The sequence below is a fragment of the Calypte anna genome, chromosome 14 (assembly GCF_003957555.1).
Source record: "Calypte anna isolate BGI_N300 chromosome 14, bCalAnn1_v1.p, whole genome shotgun sequence".
NCBI lineage: Eukaryota > Metazoa > Chordata > Aves > Apodiformes > Trochilidae > Calypte > Calypte anna.
The window spans coordinates 14,447,877-14,464,538 of NC_044260.1; the positions used below are offsets into that span (position 1 = coordinate 14,447,877).

The following is a 16,662-nucleotide window of genomic DNA, read 5'->3' on the forward strand; positions in this document are numbered from 1 at the left end:
AGCAGGGGCAGAAGGGTGCTCTCAGTTGGCTCCACATCTGAGGGAGCTCATCCCCTGGCTCCACAAGCCAAGGAGAGGCCATACCCATGTTTGGGGACTGTGGTGACCCCTTGACCATTCACCTGCTGGGCTTTTTTAATCTCTCTTCCCCCACATTTCTCTTTTTTTTCAGGTATTACTTTAAGAAAGTGAGTGACGAGTTCGACTGTGGTGTGGTCTTTGAGGAGGTGCGGGAGGATGACACCATCCTGCCCATCTTTGAAGAGAAGATCATCGGGAAGGTGGAGAAGATTGATTAGGCTCCAGGGCTGCTGAGGAGTGAGGACAGGACTGTGAAAGACTCTGGGACCGGAGGAGAAGGCCTGGGGCAGATACTGGTGGTGCTACTGCCACGGGCACCGGGCGAGCCCAGGGCCGCCTGCTCCGGCACGGGTTGCCAGTGGAAGCCCTTTCACCCCACAAACCTGCCAGTGGGAGCCTGGGCTCCCTCTCCATACCCAATATAAGTGTAATGTAGCATTGTACAGTGCATTAGAAAGTGTAATATGACCTTGTTTACTAAAGCTGCATATTTTTGATATATTGTAATAAAAGGAAAATATTTCCAATGTCACAGTGCTCTTATGTAAATGTAAAACGTACAGGTACTGCAGAACTCACCCAAAGTGTACAGCCACCCGTCAGACTCTGTCTCTCCTCCCTGTCACAGCACCCTCCCCAGACCCCCTGGATGGCTTCGGAGTGACACGGGGCAGAACTGCTCCCCCCCCAGCAGTGTGGATGGGGTGGGCTGAGGTCACCCCTCACCTCCGAAGATTCTGGAGTCCTTTGGAACAAGTCCCTCACCTCCCTGGCAGTCTCAGCTGCTGGATATGGTAGGATGGTTTTTATTCCTCCTGAGCTTTCTTGTGACCGAGTAAATCCCAAGGGATGGAAGGCTGGGGGCCAGCTCTTGGGGCTGGGGGACAGGGTGGCAGGCTGGGTGCTGGCATCCCATAGCCCCCCCTGCCCCCTGTGCCCCTGGAGGAGGGTTTGCTTCCCAGCAGGTGCTGCAGCTATGCAGGGGGATGGAATCCCTGTGCCCAGCCCCCTGGTTCTGGGCTTTGTTCAGGGGGTTCTTTTTAGGAGAACCATAAGAGGGAACTGATTAGATACTAAAGCTGAGGATAAAAAAAAAAAAAAATGTGTTTTTATATGTCCTGCATCTTTTGTCAGCTTCTGTGTCTTAAGGGGAGGCAGCATGAGGGCCCTGCTGCTGTGATAGCCAGGGAGGGTGTTGATGCCAGTCTGTGGGGCTTGTGTAGGGCCAGCTCCCCTGGCAGGGCAGGCAGCACCCTGGGAAGCTCCCTGGGCTTACTCGGCCACAACAAAGCTTCACTCAGCACCCTGCCCTCAGCCCTGCCCTGCTCCCACCACCCCTCACCCCTCTGCGGAAAACGAGGTGGCCCCGAAGCCCAGGGGGCTTCCACCTGGGTGCTGTCCCCACCTGGTGTGTTGTAGCTGCTGTGACACCGTGGGGAGGTGACTCAGCCTGTTGTACATGTCACCGAGTGCCTTTAAAACACGGTTCTGTGACTTGCCCAGACACTGCCTGAGGTCCAGCAAAACCCGCGATCGTTTGCAGCCCGGGAATGGTGTTACGAGCATTTTTTCTCCCTGTTTTGTTTTCTGTTGGTTTTGTTTTGTTTTTTTTTTAAAAAAAAAAAAGTTCTGATGGTGTTGTGTCTGGTGAGGTTGTTAATGTGCCCGGGATTTCTGTCTTCCCCCTTTTTTTTTTTTTCTCAGGGGGTCCCCTGTAAATATGTACAGCGCCCGCGCAGCCCCGGCGATGTCTCCTCTGCATTCTCATGTGCTGACTTGTACAATGATCTTTTCAAAGGTACTTGGATAAAATGAAATAAAACCCCACATCCCATTGCCTGCTGCTTTCTTCCTTCCCCATGGAGCAGACACTGGGGGCAGCCGGAGGCTGGGAGAGGTCAGGGGAAGGACAGGGCAGAGTTGGGACATCCAGAGGCTTCCTCAAGGGGTGAGCAGGTGGGTCCCATCCTCAGGGGACTGAGGGCTTGCCCCAGGGGAATCACCCTGGGTCTGGGAGCAGGGAAAAGGGACAGTGCCAGGGGTTGGAGGAGACACTTGGGGATCCAAGGGACTGCAAGCCAGGCTTAAGAGGAGCACATGGAGCCCCATGTTGGGTTCTCCTTGCCTTCCCCAGCTGTGACAGCAGCTCCTGGGGCTCCCCTGGACTGGTACATGATGGTAGAGGAGGGAGGGCTACAAGGAGACCCTGGTGGGACCCCCTGCACCTGCACCCAGCATGAGGGCCAGTGTGGAGGGCACCTGGGTGCCCCCAGGGCCATGTTCTCTGCAGCCTTGGCCACCCCATGGTGGGATAAGTAGATATGGGGCCACACTGGCTCAATCCCCTGGGATCAGCTGCCCCTCAGGGCACCCACTGGCCCTGCTGTGTCCCCAAGATATGTGGGTGCTCCCCAGAAGGACTGAGGAGCCACAGACACAGAGCAAGCAGAGCCCTCATCATTTCCAGGTGCTTTATAGCACATGCCTGAGTGGGATGGGGCTCACAGCTCCTCCCGGGTTTCAGGTGTCCCCAGCAGACTCAGCTCCTCACTGCCCGTGCTGTTCTCAGGGGTCTTGGTCACCTGGAGAAGGCAGCAGTGAGGGACAGACCGACAGACACCCCCATCCTACAGGATCTGCCCCCTTGCCTGGTGAAGGGCATGAGCTGCCCAGGGATGGGTGGGGGGGTCCCTGGGACTGGGCTGGTGTCACCTCACTCACCACAGGAGGCTCCTCAGGCAGAATCCCTCCATTTTCCAGGAACTTGGAGAAGGTCTCTACATCTCGAGCACTCTTGTACTCGACCACCTGAAGCCAGGGGATGAAAGGGAGATGGGTTGTTCATCCCATCCCTCGGGTGCTGCCAGAACCAGGGTGACCCTACAGCTGTCCCCACCTACCTTCCTGCCCGGTCCTGCAGGGAAGTAGTGCAGGGTGGGGAAGCCACTGATGGTGATGTTCTCCAGCTCGTTGGCCGTGGAGTCCATCTCAGCGATGATGATGTCCTCGTGGTCCCTGTAGCGCTCGCCCAGCTCCTCCCAGGCAGCTGCCATGGCCTGGCAGTGGGAGCACCAGGGTGCATCTGTGGGACAGGGTCAGGGTGTGACATTCCCCCAGCCAAGGGACAGGGCTGGGGATGGGGGGTGTCACAGCGAGGGGCAGAACCCCCTGCAGAGCTCAGGGAAGGTCACGGGTGGCTCTGGCACTTACAGAACTTGACAAAGACGTTCTTGGTCTCATCAAAGGCCACTTGCTCAAAGGTCTTCCCCACCAGGACCTTGACGGGCCGCCTGTCCCAGTCCTCAGGGGGCTCTGCACTCAGCAGGTGGGGCTGTGGGGACAGCGGGGACAGTCACAGCCCAGGGTGAGCTGTGCTATGGCCCCATGGGGACACGGGGCAAGACGGGGACACAGGTCCCCAGCTTGGGGCCAGAGGTGCTGCTGCAATGCCTTTTGGAGCACCTCTGCCACCTTGACAGCTCTGTGTCTCCACACCAACAGCCTCCTGTCCCCTAACAACCCTCCCAAACCCTGACACCTGGCAGCACCAGCGTGCAGGGGGGTGGTGCTCCCCAGCCATCATTAGGCTTCAGGTGCAGCATCCTGGTGCTGGCTGGCACAGTGCTGCATCCCTCACCTTCACCTTCCCGTCCAGCACTGCTCGGATGAAGGTCTGGATGTCCCTGGCCGTGAAGCTGTCCTGGTCCATCCGGTACTTCCTGTTGTTCTCCATCCTGACCAGGCGCAGGGTGGGGGTGTCAGCAGGGGTCATGCCAAAGAAGGACAGGACTTCAGCGCCGTGCCCGCTGACATCCACCACCACAAAGAGCACCTGGGGAGAGGGGGGAGAGGCAGCGCTGATGCCACAGTGCCCGTGGCCACCTCCCATGTCCCTGCCACGTCCCCTCCTCACCTCACCCCGGAAGGTGCTGGCAGCTGCCTGGAAGCCATCCTGAAGCTCCTGCTGTGCCAGTGATGATTTGTTGAGGAAGAGCAGCATGTGGTGGGGGATCTTGGCACTGAAGATCTGGTTGGAGGTCTGAGGAGCAGGAGGAGGGTGAGGGCCAGGGGGCCGTGGCCTCGTGGGGATAGGGGACAGGGCTGTGGCCAGCCTGTACCTCAGGGGTGAACTCCATCACCAACTTCAGGCTGTGGACACGGAGCAGCTGGGTGAGCTCGGCCACAAGCAGCCCCTGCACAGGGTCCACAGGGAAGTCTGTCCTTCTCTCATCAAACTGCCAGGGGAGGGACCAGTGAGGGCTGGAGGGGAGACTAGGATGGCCCCACCACCCCCCCACTGTCCCCTCACCTTCTTGAAGAGGCAGACAGTATCAGCAGACAGCCCGTACTCCTTGAAGAGCTCAGCTGCCTCCACCACACCAAAGGGCATGTCCACCATCTCGCCGGCCACCTCGTAAAACACCTGGGCCACCTTGCTCTCCAGGTCCTGCAGGGCCACCCCATGAGCACCCATGACCACTCCCCAGCCCCAGCCCCCTCCCAGCCCTGCCCACCTTGAAGAAGCCAACAACCACCAAGTCCTGGGAGCTGATGAAGGCAGCAGTGGTGTCGGTGTCCTGCAGCAGCGTGGCGCTGGGGCCGGCCCGACGCTGTGTCCAGCGCACGATGCCCTCAGTGTCCATGCGTCCTGGCACACGGAGTGGGGGCCCTACTGTCACCCCAACCACCCCTTGCAGAGCTCCCACCTCCCCTAGTGCCATCAGCCCTGGCCACCCACCTATCATTGCCCCATGCACCATCACCACGCTGTCATCTGCCCACCATCACCACCCTGCAAACCCAGACATTGCTACCCTGCTCCCCATCACCCCCTGACACCCATCCTTGCACCCCAACCCCCATCACAGTGTCCCCCACAAGGGGTGTCCCGCACCAGGGGTGCTGTGTCCCTACCAGTGTAGGCGAGGGGGTGGGTGCGGTTCCCGTGTTGGAACAGCTTGAGCGTGGGGTAGGAGGTGATGTTGAACTCCTTGGCCAGGGCCACCTGTGCCGTGGCATCCACCTTGGCCAGTCGCACCGGGATGGACTCGTTCCTCAGCATGGTGGCTGCCTGGGCAAAGGCAGGGGCCAGGCGCTGGCAGTGCCCACACCATGGTGCGTCTGCAGGCAGGGGACAGTGTCAGCAACAGGGACAGCCCCGGGACAGCTTTGAGGTGTCCCTGGTCCCTGGCAGGTGGCCAGGGCACGTAATGGCTGCCTGAGCCTGCTGGGCTCCAGTGCATCTGCCTGTGTCCCCTGGGCCATGGCCCGTGTCCCACACCCCTCACCGTGTGTCCCTGCCACACATCCCCCCAGCCCGTGCCTCTGCCCCTGTTCCTGCAGCATGTCCCCATCCCAAGCCCTGTCCCTGTGCCCCTCTGAGACTCAGCCCTGCCCCATTCCCATCCCACCCTGCACCCACGTCCCTGCCTGTGCCCCTGCCCACACCCCTGCCAGGGGGACACTCACAGAACTCCACCAGCAGCAGCTGGTGCTCCTTCAGGGCACGGGCAAAGTTGTTCTGGTGGAGCACCAGGACGTCATCTTCCTCCTTCAGCTCATCTGAGAGCACCTCCTCCTCTTCCTCCCTGTCCACCACCACCTCCCCATCCTCTTCCTCCTCCGCACCCCCCAGTGCCAGGCTCCAGCAGGCAAGTGCCAGCACCAGCAGCCACACCAGCCGTGTCCCACCACCCCGCATGGTGACACTGTCCTCACCAAAGCCGGTGCCAGGGGGGAGAGGACCCAGATAAGGCCCCAGGGCAGGTGGTGCCAGTCCCCTGGGGCTCGTGGCCCTCTGCTACTGGCTGCTGGGCCAGCTGATAAGGCACCAGGACCAGGTGGCTGTTTTCCAGTGCAGGACCTGGCCCTGCCAGCGTGATGGGGACAGGAGGGACGAGCAGGGACATGGAGACACCAGTAAGAGACCAGTCTGTGGGGTTTAATGGCAATGGAAGAGCACAGCCTGCGGGCATCCAGGCACAACCCCACCACAGCGGGACCACAGCCCCAGTGATGGGGACACTGCAGGGACCAGGCAGGCATTGGTATTTTTTAAAAAAAACAAACAAACCAAAAAAAAAAAAAACAAACCAAAAAAAACCCGGCAATTAAAAATAACTTTGGTTGCGAAGACCACAGCTGTGGGCACCCTCTGGCTGGGGGACACCCCCCCCACACCCCCTTCACACAACCAGGGTGGGCACAGCGGTGCCAGCGAGATGTCCCCCGGGATGGCAGGGGGTCGGGGGGGAACTGAGGGGTGTGGGGGGGCTCAGTCCTCCCAGGCTTTCTTTATGCAGAGGCCCCACTCCCAGGACAGATGCTCCGTCTCGTCGTCGTCGGTGACGCGGGAGCGGACGCGGTAGGAGCCCCGCGCCAGCCACCCCCGCGGTGCCTCCTCTGCCGGTGTCACCACCTCGTACTCCTCAGCCCGCGGCGCGTAGCTGCCCACCATGAAGACATCGCGATCCACTGGGTGAGAAAGGGGACGGGGGACAGAGGTGAGTGGGGATGGGGTGATACAGACACCCCCCTCCCCCCGGACACCAGTCCCAGCCCCGTGGCCCCGCTCACCCGGGCGGCCCCGGCGGTAGGTGAGGTGCAGGCACCGCAGCCCGCAGACGATCTCTCTGTTCACCTGCAGGCAGAAGGCAGGGGTGCCATGGGTGCTGTCCTCCACCCTGAGGACCCCCAGCCATGGGGAGCACCCAGCTCTAAAGCCCCTTCACGTGCACCCCCCTAGACCCAGCTTCTGGGGCAGGATTGGGCACTGAGTGCATCAAGGGTGGCTGGGACATCTATGAGGGGTAGAGACCCCAAAATGGTGGGGACCCCAAAGAGGGGCAGGGACCCTGAAGTGGAAGAGACCTTCAAGAGGGGCAGAAAACCCAAAATGGCAGGGACACAGAGGAGTCAAAATGGCAGGGAGAGGCAGGGACCCCCGAGAGAGGCAGGGACCCCCAAGAGGGGTAAGGACGGACCCTGAGGTCTCAGTGATGCTTGGGGCAGCAAGGCTTCCCAGGGTGGCAAGGAGCCAGGAGGACTGGGGCCTCAGGGTGGACAGGGACCCCCCAGAGGGGCACAGACCCTCAGAGTGGGGACCAGAGGTGCCAGGGTACAAGGGACCCCCAAGGTGGAAGGGAACCAGGGACAGCAGGGAACCCATGGGTGGCAAGGGGGACCCCATGGGGTAGGGACACATGGGGAGAGGGATCTATGGGGAGCAGAGACTTCAGGGGGTGGGACCCCAGGGTGTAAGGATAGCAGGGCTGTGCCCAGCCAGCAGGCACAGGGCACCACAGACCCGCCTCACCTTGAAGGACACCTTCACCCTGTAGTCCACCCCTTCCTTCAGCACAAAGGCCCGGCCTCGCAGCAGCTCCAGGTCTCCTGTGCCAAGAGATAGTTCATGAGCTTGGTACCCACCCCTTCCTCCTCCTTCCCCCATCAGTGCCCCCACCACTCACCTGTCAAGTCCATGGTGATGGGCCCTGGTGCCTGCTCACACATCAGGGTGAGCCTTGTCACCTGCACGTTGGGCACACTGGAATCTAGGGACAGAAGCAGCCCTTACCCACCTGCACCTGGGGGGCTGCCTGTGCCCCCCCAGAACAGTATGATGGGTCACAGTGCCCATGGTGGGGGTGCCAGGAGCTGGCAAGAGCCAGGCAGGGTGCAGGAATGTGGGGTACCTCAGGCCAGCCCTAACCTTGGCACCAATGCCTTGGGATGGGGGGGGGGTCAAGATCATGTTTGAAAGGGCCCAGCCACAGGTATTTCCTCGGGTGGGATGCTCCCTGGTTGGGGAGGGAGCCAAGGGTGGTGGGGAGGAGGCAAAGTATCCCTTAAGGTTGGCACTGGCCTAACAGTGTGTCAACAACCCAACCTGCACCCCATCAGTAGCTTGCACCCCCACCAGCCCCCTTGTGCCCCATCAGCCTCCCCACATGCCCCCATGCACCCCCTGGGTTTGCACCCCCCCTCCCCAGCTGCCATGCACCCATCAGCCAGCACAGGGGGGTGCTGGCCCAAGGAGACCCCAGAGAAGCCCCCACAGCTGTGCCCCAGCTGCTGCTCTCTCCGGATTTGTCATCCCAATGAATTTCCCGGTCCCCTGTAGCCGTTCCTATGGAAACTGCAGCGGTGATCCCGTAACCATGGCAACCGGGGTCCCCAGGCAGCCCCTACGTGTTGGGCAGGGGGATGCCGGGGTCTCCACGCAGGTGGGAGGCACAGGAGGCAGCACCCACGGGTGATGCCAGCCAGGAGGAGCCTCCTTGCTGGGGATGTCCCAGGGGTTGCTGGGAACACCTGAGCACCCAGATGGGTTGACGGGGTGTCAGGGTGCAGGGGTGCAGGTTGTATGGGTGTCAGGGTGCTGGGGTGTTGGGGTGCACTGTGCACAGTCCCAGCAGGCAACCCCCAGCCTTACCCACGGCAGCAGGGATGGCACCCAGCAGTGTCTGCTTGTACTTCCGCAGGCTCTCGTCCCCTGGGTCCAGCTCCTGGATCTCCTGAAGGCTCTTCTTTTCTGGCGTCTTGTACGCCAGGGCATCCTCCTCCTCTTCCTCCTCCAGAGACAGCGTCACCCCCTCCTTGTCAGCCATGATGTCTGCAGGGACAGGCAGGGACAGGCAGTGGCAGTCCAGCCACCCCGGGGACACACTGGGGACACCCTGGGGGACACCCCTTCCCCTTCGTGACACAGAGGCAGCAGTGGCAGGGGGCAGCTGAGCTGGGACACACCACGGGGGGCAATCCCCCTGTGGAGCATGGGGTTGTCCCCCTGCTCAGGGCCATGGGGATGTGACAGGCTCTGTGTCCCCAGGGCCCAGTGCCACAGCTGAGGCCCTGAGGCTGGATTTCCACACGGTCATGGAGCAAGAGGAGACGGTGCCTGTGATGTGCAACAGTCTGGGGGTGTTTCCAGCCCACCATTGTCTTTGTACCCCATCACCCAGGGAGTTCCTTGTCACTGCCTTGTGGCCCCCTCCAGCTCCTCTGGGCAGCCACCAGCCCCATCTCTCACTCCCAACCCAAACTCCCAGCAGCTGCAGTGGGCAAACAGTGGCTCTCATGGGCACCAGGCTGTAGGGGACACAAGGGTGGGCAATGTCCCTACCACCCCTGATGCTGTCCTGGTGCTGCATTGTGTCCCCTACCCTATGCCTGTCACCCTTCTGGCTGCAAGCACGGTGCTCCCCAGACCCCTGCAACCCTCGTGTCCAGGGACACGCGGGGGGCCCAGTCTGGGGGCAGCAGTGGTGACCTGGGTGCAGAGCAATGGCCCTGCTGCACCCCTGGGTCCCTAGCTAAGGCAGAGGTCCTACACCCTGGGGCTGCCAGCCTCCCGTCATGCTGGCTCCCCCCGCCCAGGGGGTCTCCAGCCCCTCAGAGGTGGCACGATGAGTGCTGGGTGCCAGAAGCCAGGCTCCGGGGTGGTAGGGGGGCAGCTGGGTGTTCCCCCACCCCTGCGGATCCCCGAGGGCCTGGGGTGATGCTCAGTCCCGAGTTTAAACGGTTCCTGGAGCGATGCTCCCCAGGGGCTATGCTCCCCCGCCTCTCCTCTGCCGATGCCCACCCCCAGGGCACCGGGGCGATGCCCCCCCGGCCCGCCGCCGCTCACCTCGGTAGCACAGCGCCAGCCAGAGCAGCTCCAGCAGCTGCCCGCCGGCCTCGCACACATCCAGGCCGAGCATGGCCGGGCCGGGCCGGGCTGGGCCCCGCGCCCCCGGGGCCGGGTGGGGCGGCCACAACCGGGGCCGGGGCGCGGCTCTTTCGGTGCTGGCGGCTCCGCCGGGTCCCGCGGCCGCGCTCCTCCCGTCGCGCTGGGTGCCGGCAGCTCCCCGGTGCTCCCCGCCGCTCCCCGGTGCTCCCCGCTGCGCTGCCCGGCGCGGCCCGGCGGGGCGGCGGCGGCGGCTCCCGCAGACGCGGTGACTCCGCTGCCCGCCCCCGCCCGCCCCCGCCCCTCGGCGGCTCCAGCCCCGCCGCTTATGGGCGGGAGACTGCGGTGAGCTCATCCGCCGTGCGCGTCCGCCCCGCGCTGCCCGCACGCTGCCCGCACCCGGCCAGCACCCTGCCTGTACCCTAAATGCAATGCCTGCACCCCGCAAGCATCCCGCCCGCACCCTGAAGGTGCTGCCCGCGCCCTGCCCGCACCACCCTGCCTCTCCCCTGGCAGCTCTGCCTGCACCCTGCCCGCACCCTGCCCTGCCCGTACTGCCGGCTCGCTGCCCGCACAACCATTCCAAAAGCCACACTGTGCCCCTCCCCTGCCGGCACCCGACACCCCACCGGGTCAGCCAGGGCCCCCCCGGTGACCAGGGAACGCGGGGGGGAGTGGGGTGGGCGTGTCCTGGGGGGCAGGTCCAAGGAGCCCGTGGGCGGGGGCTGGTCCTGGTCCCGGGGCTCCGCTGTGCCCGTCGGGGCGCCCGAGGCAGACGGGGGGGTTGGGGCGGGACCGGGGCGGGGCCGAGAGGAGCGGAGCGGGGCGCGCACCCGCGATGACCATCGGCGGTCCCCTCAACCGGCACCCCCGGCTCCAGATGCCCTGTCTGCGCAAGGTGAGCCGACACCGGTACCGACACCGCGGGGAGAGGGCTCTGGGATCGTGGGCACCGGGTACTGAGGGAACCGGGCATTGGGACCGGGTACCAGCACCCGTGGTGACCGGGTACTGGCACTGCGCTGGGCACCGCCGGCGGCAGGGACAGCGGGATGGCCGGAGACCGGGTACCAGCACCACCCCGTGCAGCTCGGTCCAGCGGGGAACTGCCCGGCACCTCCACAGGACCTCGGGCACCGCCCGAAGCGGGGAACCCACGAGCAGAGCCCCGGGGAGGCGTATTCAGCCCCTGCCCCAGCCGGGGGTGCCCAGGGATGGGTGTCCACAGGGCTGGCATCCCACCCTCGCTGGCTGCGGGGTGCCAGGGTGTCCCCAGAGCGGGCAGAGGGTCCCCGGGTCTGTCTGTGGGTTGCCAGGGTGTCCCCAGGGCAGACAGAGGGTCCCCAGGTCCATCAGCAGAGTTTCAGGCTGTCCCCTGGGTGTGCACAGTGTCCCCTGGGTGGGGGCTCTGGGGTGGGGGGGTGTCAGGCTGTGCCCAATGGCACCGGGAGGGGGCTGAGCAAGGCGGTGACTTGCCCGGCAGATGGAGAGGATGATTGTCAGCATGCAGGACCCCGACATGGGCATCAAGATGAGGAACCAGCGCCTGCTCATCACCGTCATCCCCCATGCCATGACAGGTGGGTCCCCACGAAGGGTCCTCGGGGTGCGGGAGGTGGGTGGGTGCCCTCAGCCCTGCACCCAGCCCTGCAGCACCCCATCCACCCACTTCCCACACCCACGGGTGCTCAGTGCCGCAGCTGCCATCAATTATGCATCGGCTGAGCGGGGCGGGTGCTGGCTGGCACGTCCTTGGCAGGGCCCCATCACCCTACATGACCCTCTTGGCACCCACTGTGCCGTACCAGGGTGTCCCAGCTCAGGAACCTCCCTGTGCCAGTTGGGGGGACGCTATCAACACCACCTCTGTCCCCAGGGAATGACATCGTTGAGTGGCTCATCCAGAAGTATGGCATCTCTGAGGAGGGTGAGTGCCCCAGCACGAACACCAGAACTGAGGGGTGACTGGGGATGCTGAGCACCCCCCTGTGCAGCCCCCACTCTCGACACCCCCCCCCCCCCCAGAGTCACTGCACCTCGGAAACCTCATCGTGAAGCACGGCTACATCTACCCCCTCAGAGACCCCCGCAGCCTGGTGCTGAGGGCAGATGAGTCTCCTTACCGCTTCCAGGTACAGCCACAGCCTCACCTCCCCCCCACTCAGCACCCTGGCACCCCATGGCGTGGGCCTCAGCCTCTCCCCTTTCCACAGACCCCCTATTTCTGGACCAGCACCAAGTGGCCGGCCACGGAGCTGGACTACGGTAGGTGCCACCACCACACCGGCAGCATGGGCTGCAGCCCTTTCCCCCCTTCCCCCCTTCCCCTGAGCTGCCACCACTCTCCCTGCAGCCATTTACCTGGCCAAGAAGAACATCCGCAAGCAGGGCGACCTGATCGAGCACGAGAAGGTGAGCGGTGCCCCCCTCACTGCTGTGATGAGCTGGGGGGATCTCAGCTCACCCAGGAGCTGGGGTGGCACTGGCTGTGCCCGTGCTCAGAGCCAGGTGGGGGGGGGACACCTGTCTCGTGGTGCCCACGGGGGTGACACCACCACTGCTCCACTGCTCCCCAGGACAACTACAACCTGCTGCACAAGAGAATCAACCACACGTGGGACTTTGTGGTGATGCAGGCACGGGAGCAGCTCCGGTGAGTGCGGGCACGGCACAGGGCACAGCACCCTTGGGTGCTGGCAGGGCAGGCAGGGTGCCACGGCCTCCCTGCTGCCTCTGCACGGGCAGGGCAGCCAAGCAGCGTCGGAAGGGCGACCGCATCGTCATCGACTGCCAGGAACAAGCCTACTGGTTGGTCAACAGGCCCCCGGTGAGGATGGGCTGGGACAGGGGCAGCACTGCCAGCCCTGGGCACTGCCCCAGCCCGGGGGAGCAGGGCTGGGGGGCGAGGGGGTCCTGCCATCCCCCAGAGTGATGCTCTCCTTGCAGCCGGGAGCCCCCAACGTGCTGGAGCAGGGCCCCGAGCGCAGGAACAGCCACACCACCCGTGTCCAGCTGGTGAGTGGACGGGGGGGTGGGACAGGGACCCCTGGGCTGCTGGGGGGCACAGCCACCACCTGTGCTGGGTGCTGAGCTGCCCTGGTGGGTGCCCACCATCCCCATCTCCTGTTCCCCCCCAGGTTGTGCCCACATTTGGGGTGTGGGGGCTCTCAGCTCTGCTGATACCTGTGTGTCCCTCTGTTCCTGGCTGAGCTGGGGGAGCTCTATGTGTTTGCCTGTGCATCCCTCTGTGTTCCTGCCCCTAATCCCGTGTGACAGCTGTGCTGCCAGGAGCCCTGGCACTCCGGGGTGCCCACAGCCACCACTGGGCACTTCTCCATGTCATGACCCCAACTAACCCTGCTCCAGCCCCCCCTCACTAACCACCTGCTTTCTCTTCTCTGCACCCTGTGCTGTGCCCTCTGCCCACGTAAGTGTCACTAACCTAGCCCTGGTGCCACCGGGGGTTGTGGCTGGGGGGTGGATGCTGGGGTGTGCCTAGGAGGGTGTGGGGATGGGGCTGGAGGCCACAGGAATGGCCATGGGGTGCTGGGGGGGGGGGGGGGGAGGAGGGCTGCATGCCAGGGTGGGGATTTTGGGCTGGTGGGCACAAGGTCCTGGGGTGCCACATCGTCACCCACCTGCATGTCCCTTGCAGCCCAAGAACATGGATTACTACAAGCGGGAGGTGAGAGGGGCAGGGGGTGGGGGTGGCTCCTGGGGGACACGGGCTGCTGGGCCCCTCTGACATCCCCCATGCCTGCTCCCAGATCGAGTACTGCAGGAAGGCCATGGCCAGGACCAGGGTGAAGTCCTCCATCTGCCTCGAGGGGTGAGTGTCCTGGCCACGGGCAGGGTCCCCTGTCAGGGTGACAGGGGCACCCACATCCCTGCTGCTGGCACCCTCGGAAGGCAGCAGAGCTGAGGCTCCATGGTCACGATGTCCCCGAGCATGTTCCTGCTGTGTCCCTGTGATGGCTGGGGACAGTGGCAGGGGGCCTGGTGGCTCTGGCCACCTCCATCCGCTGGTCCTGGCAGGTACCTCAAGTTCAACGAGCAGTATGTGCCCCACGACCCCATCATGTCTGGCTGCCTACCCAGCAACCCCTGGATCACGGATGACACCACGTACTGGGCCATGAACGCCCCTGCGTAAGCATCACACGGGGGCTGAGGGGACCCCAGCCCAGAGGAGGGGGTGCAGGGTGATGCAGACACCCCAGGTGCCCACTGCCCGCCCCAACGCTGGCGTCACCCACAGGGTGCTGACCCCCACGAAGCCACGTGTGGAGCGCTGGGGCTTCAACTTCAGTGAGCTCATCACTGACCCCCTCGGCCGGACTCACCTCCTCGAGTTCCTCAAGAAGGAATTCAGTGGTGAGTGACCCTGCTGCACCCCATCCCAGCATTCCCAATCCCAACACCCTGTCCTGATCCCCACCGATGCACCGACCTGAACCACCCCAGAGCCACTTCCCAGCATCCCCCAAACTCCCTGCTCCATTCCAGCACCCCTACACCCACCAACCTGTCCCAGCACCACAAACTCATTGCCCTCTCCTGGAATCCCCCAACACCCCAACTCATCCCAGCACCTCTGGACTCACCAGCCCACCTCACACCAGCTGGCTCCAGTGGGCACAGGGTGGGTTGCTGAGCCCTGTGCCTGGCTGGGATGGATTTCGGGGGTTGCCCATGGTGAGTGCCCAGCACCACGTCCCCATCCCCAGTTCTGTGCCCCCCTCTCCAGCTGAGAACCTGAGCTTCTGGGAGGCGTGTGAGGAGCTGCGCTACGGGGAGCAGTCCCGGATCTCGGAGATCGTGGACTCCATCTACCAGTAAGTGCCCTCAGGGAAAGGCCCGGGAGGGGGGGGGGAGGTTTCAGGACATCCTGGGGCTCCATTCCCCCGTGGGACTGGGTACTCACCGTGGCTGTGACTCTCCAGGCAGTTCCTGGCCCCTGGGGCCACACGATGGGTGAACATCGACAGCAAGACCATGGAGCGGACGCTGGAAGGCATCAAGACACCCCACCGCTACGTGATGGATGATGCCCAGATGCACATCTACATGCTGATGAAGAAGGTGGGCAAGGGCAGGGCAGGGCTGGGCAGGGCAGGGGGTGAGCAGAAGCTTTGATGCCTCTTCTTTCTTTGCCCAGGACTCCTATCCACGGTTCCTCAAGTCAGACCTCTACAAGAACCTCCTGGCTGAGGCCATCATCCCTCCGGAGACCAAGAAGCGGTGAGGGCAGGGGCAGCCCCCGGGGTGCTGGGGTGGTCCCTGCCAGTGCTGACCCCACTCTGCCCCCAGGGTCTTCCCCTTCATGCGCAAGCACCGGCACTCCAGCCCCAGCCCAGCCCTGCTCCTGCCTGCATCCGACCCCGAGGAGAAGAACAAGGCCCCCACGGCTGACCCCGTCCCCGAGGAGGAGAGCTGAGGGTCCCAGTCCCCACCAGATCCCACCCAACCCCCCCAGCACGCCCCAGCCCCGCCGCAGAACCCTGTGGCAGTAGCACTGAGGACAGAAGCCATACACTCCCTGGCAGCCCCCCTGGGACAGGCTGCACACACACACACCCTGCTCACACCCCTGCACCCTCCAACCCCTCGGGGATCCAGCACCCAGCTGGCCTGGTGCAGGGTCACCCCCTCCTCCTGGCCCCCGGGCACAAGGCAATAAAAGCCCCTGTGGGGAAATGCTGTGGCTCCCGTGGTTTGTTGGAGGGGTGAGGAGGGTGGCTGTGGAGTGGCACACAGTGGTGACAACCCTTCTAGGATGGACTTGTGTACCCCTGGGCTGGCAGCAGCCCCCTCCCCTGCCTGCAGCCCCCAAGCTCTGCTTGCTCCAAGGGGTGACAGCATTCCCCCTGGCAGCCCCCAGTCTCCTGGCTGAGATGGTATTTGGGTCACTCAGCTCCCCTGGTGTGCCCGGGGAGGACAAAAAGGCCTTTAGGGCATGGCCAGAGATGCCACAGGTCACCAGAGCGGGGCTGGCAGGTCCCTGTGGGGGCAGGAAGGGGGGGGCTGGCAGCTGAGCCACTGCCCCTGCCCACAGCCCCTTAATCTGAGCAGGGGCTGGGATCTGGCAGCAGGATTATTCTCTCCCCTGGAGCCGAGCCCCAGCTCAGGGGATTACTGCTGCTGGTTACATAAAGGAGAGGGGGGCTGGTACCCACCAGCCCAGGGACCACCAAGCAGTGCCAGCCCCACCAGCCAGGGGGTCGCTCAGGATGCAGCATCCTCCCTGCCCCCCAGCTCAGCCCCTCGGGCAGGTTCTCAGCTCAGGGCTGGAGCTGCAGGGACAGAGGATGGAGCCCGGGCCCTCGGTGCTGGCAGCCTCGGGGCAGTGACAGATGGTCCCAGGCTCCAGGAGACAGAACCCCACACGCAGCTTCCTCTGGCTTGATCCAAATCCCAGCCCTGCCGGGAGGACTTTGCTGCCACTGGGCTGCAGCAGGAATGCAGGGTGTAAAGCAGGTCAGGGAGCCCCAGGCAGGGGATGGCCCTGGGTGGTTATCTAACTCCAGCCTCCCACCAAACATTCCCTGCCCACCAGCCCAACCTTCAAAGCATCCCCAGGACACCTGGATCCCTCCTAAAACGAGGGGTTTCTGCCTTGAGAAAGAGCTGCCCCAAGATCCCCAGGTCTTGCATACCCTGAGCTGCACCAACAAAAGCTGGGCACCATTTACAAACAATGCAAAAGAGGATTTATTGAAACCATTCTGGTTAGACCAAGTCCTAGAAAGCACAATTTGCAATAAGTTAAAGAACCAAACCACACAGTAATAGTGTTAAAAACTACACTAATACGTAAGACAGTGATACCTGCCATCATCACCCAGCTGAGTTATTGAATCAAGGCACAAAGTCATTCATCAAATACTGCAAAAAAAAAAAAACCAAAACCAAAC

General features: G+C 63.4%; 4 protein-coding genes across 6 annotated transcripts in view; 2 read left to right on the forward strand and 2 right to left on the reverse strand.

The window, feature by feature from the left end:
- AXIN1 (axin 1) overlaps nucleotides 1-1,916 on the forward strand; it is a 66,765-nt gene extending 64,849 nt beyond the window's left edge. For 2 of the 3 annotated variants that reach the window (XM_030459845.1, XM_030459847.1), the window contains one exon: nucleotides 173-1,916. In XM_030459845.1, coding sequence (XP_030315705.1) covers nucleotides 173-299 — 127 coding nt within the window. In that variant the 3' untranslated portion in view covers nucleotides 300-1,916. The remainder of the gene's footprint in view (nucleotides 1-172) is intronic. The other variant, XM_030459846.1, reaches the window with a different exon arrangement.
- Nucleotides 1,917-2,572: 656 nt separating this feature from the next.
- PDIA2 (protein disulfide isomerase family A member 2) lies at nucleotides 2,573-5,782 on the reverse strand. The gene is made up of 11 exons (XM_030459823.1): nucleotides 5,551-5,782; nucleotides 4,996-5,202; nucleotides 4,596-4,729; nucleotides 4,391-4,528; nucleotides 4,200-4,316; nucleotides 3,995-4,120; nucleotides 3,719-3,913; nucleotides 3,292-3,412; nucleotides 2,982-3,163; nucleotides 2,803-2,889; nucleotides 2,573-2,663 (listed from the first exon to the last, which is right to left on the reverse strand). Exons 1-11 carry the CDS (start codon nucleotides 5,780-5,782, stop codon nucleotides 2,583-2,585), a joined length of 1,620 nt encoding a protein of 539 aa, XP_030315683.1. The 3' UTR covers nucleotides 2,573-2,582.
- Nucleotides 5,783-6,123: 341 nt separating this feature from the next.
- ARHGDIG (Rho GDP dissociation inhibitor gamma) lies at nucleotides 6,124-9,940 on the reverse strand. The gene is made up of 6 exons (XM_030459763.1): nucleotides 9,710-9,940; nucleotides 8,516-8,695; nucleotides 7,551-7,634; nucleotides 7,397-7,473; nucleotides 6,658-6,721; nucleotides 6,124-6,555 (listed from the first exon to the last, which is right to left on the reverse strand). Exons 1-6 carry the CDS (start codon nucleotides 9,780-9,782, stop codon nucleotides 6,356-6,358), a joined length of 678 nt encoding a protein of 225 aa, XP_030315623.1. The 5' UTR covers nucleotides 9,783-9,940; the 3' UTR covers nucleotides 6,124-6,355.
- Nucleotides 9,941-10,580: 640 nt separating this feature from the next.
- RGS11 (regulator of G protein signaling 11) lies at nucleotides 10,581-15,390 on the forward strand. Its single transcript, XM_030459809.1, has 17 exons — nucleotides 10,581-10,646; nucleotides 11,232-11,328; nucleotides 11,625-11,675; nucleotides 11,774-11,880; nucleotides 11,962-12,013; nucleotides 12,102-12,160; nucleotides 12,325-12,401; nucleotides 12,494-12,575; nucleotides 12,695-12,763; nucleotides 13,404-13,433; nucleotides 13,516-13,577; nucleotides 13,784-13,897; nucleotides 14,007-14,122; nucleotides 14,496-14,583; nucleotides 14,692-14,830; nucleotides 14,907-14,989; nucleotides 15,059-15,390. The coding sequence occupies exons 1-17, from the start codon at nucleotides 10,587-10,589 to the stop codon at nucleotides 15,183-15,185; spliced, it is 1,413 nt and encodes a 470-aa protein (XP_030315669.1). The 5' UTR covers nucleotides 10,581-10,586; the 3' UTR covers nucleotides 15,186-15,390.
- Nucleotides 15,391-16,662: the final 1,272 nt, after the last annotated feature.

Bases quoted from the DNA above. Each gene is read 5' to 3' on its own strand.
- PDIA2 (XM_030459823.1), bottom strand. From the start codon at position 5,782: ATGCGGGGTGGTGGGACACGGCTGGTGTGGCTGCTGGTGCTGGCACTT. The intron at 4,121-4,199 runs GTACAGGCTGGC...CCTGCTCCTCAG, and splicing joins TGATGGAGTTCACCCCTGAG to ACCTCCAACCAGATCTTCAG. The intron at 3,413-3,718 runs GTGAGGGATGCA...CTGTCCCCACAG, and splicing joins TGCTGGACGGGAAGGTGAAG to CCCCACCTGCTGAGTGCAGA.
- ARHGDIG (XM_030459763.1), bottom strand. From the start codon at position 9,782: ATGCTCGGCCTGGATGTGTGCGAGGCCGGCGGGCAGCTGCTGGAGCTG. The intron at 7,635-8,515 runs GTAAGGCTGGGG...TTCTGTCCCTAG, and splicing joins TGCCATCCCTGCTGCCGTGG to ATTCCAGTGTGCCCAACGTG. The intron at 6,556-6,657 runs GTGAGCGGGGCC...TTTCTCACCCAG, and splicing joins CTACCGCCGGGGCCGCCCGG to TGGATCGCGATGTCTTCATG.
- RGS11 (XM_030459809.1), top strand. From the start codon at position 10,587: ATGACCATCGGCGGTCCCCTCAACCGGCACCCCCGGCTCCAGATGCCC. The intron at 13,898-14,006 runs GTAAGCATCACA...CGTCACCCACAG, and splicing joins TGGGCCATGAACGCCCCTGC to GGTGCTGACCCCCACGAAGC. The intron at 14,990-15,058 runs GTGAGGGCAGGG...CTCTGCCCCCAG, and splicing joins CCTCCGGAGACCAAGAAGCG to GGTCTTCCCCTTCATGCGCA.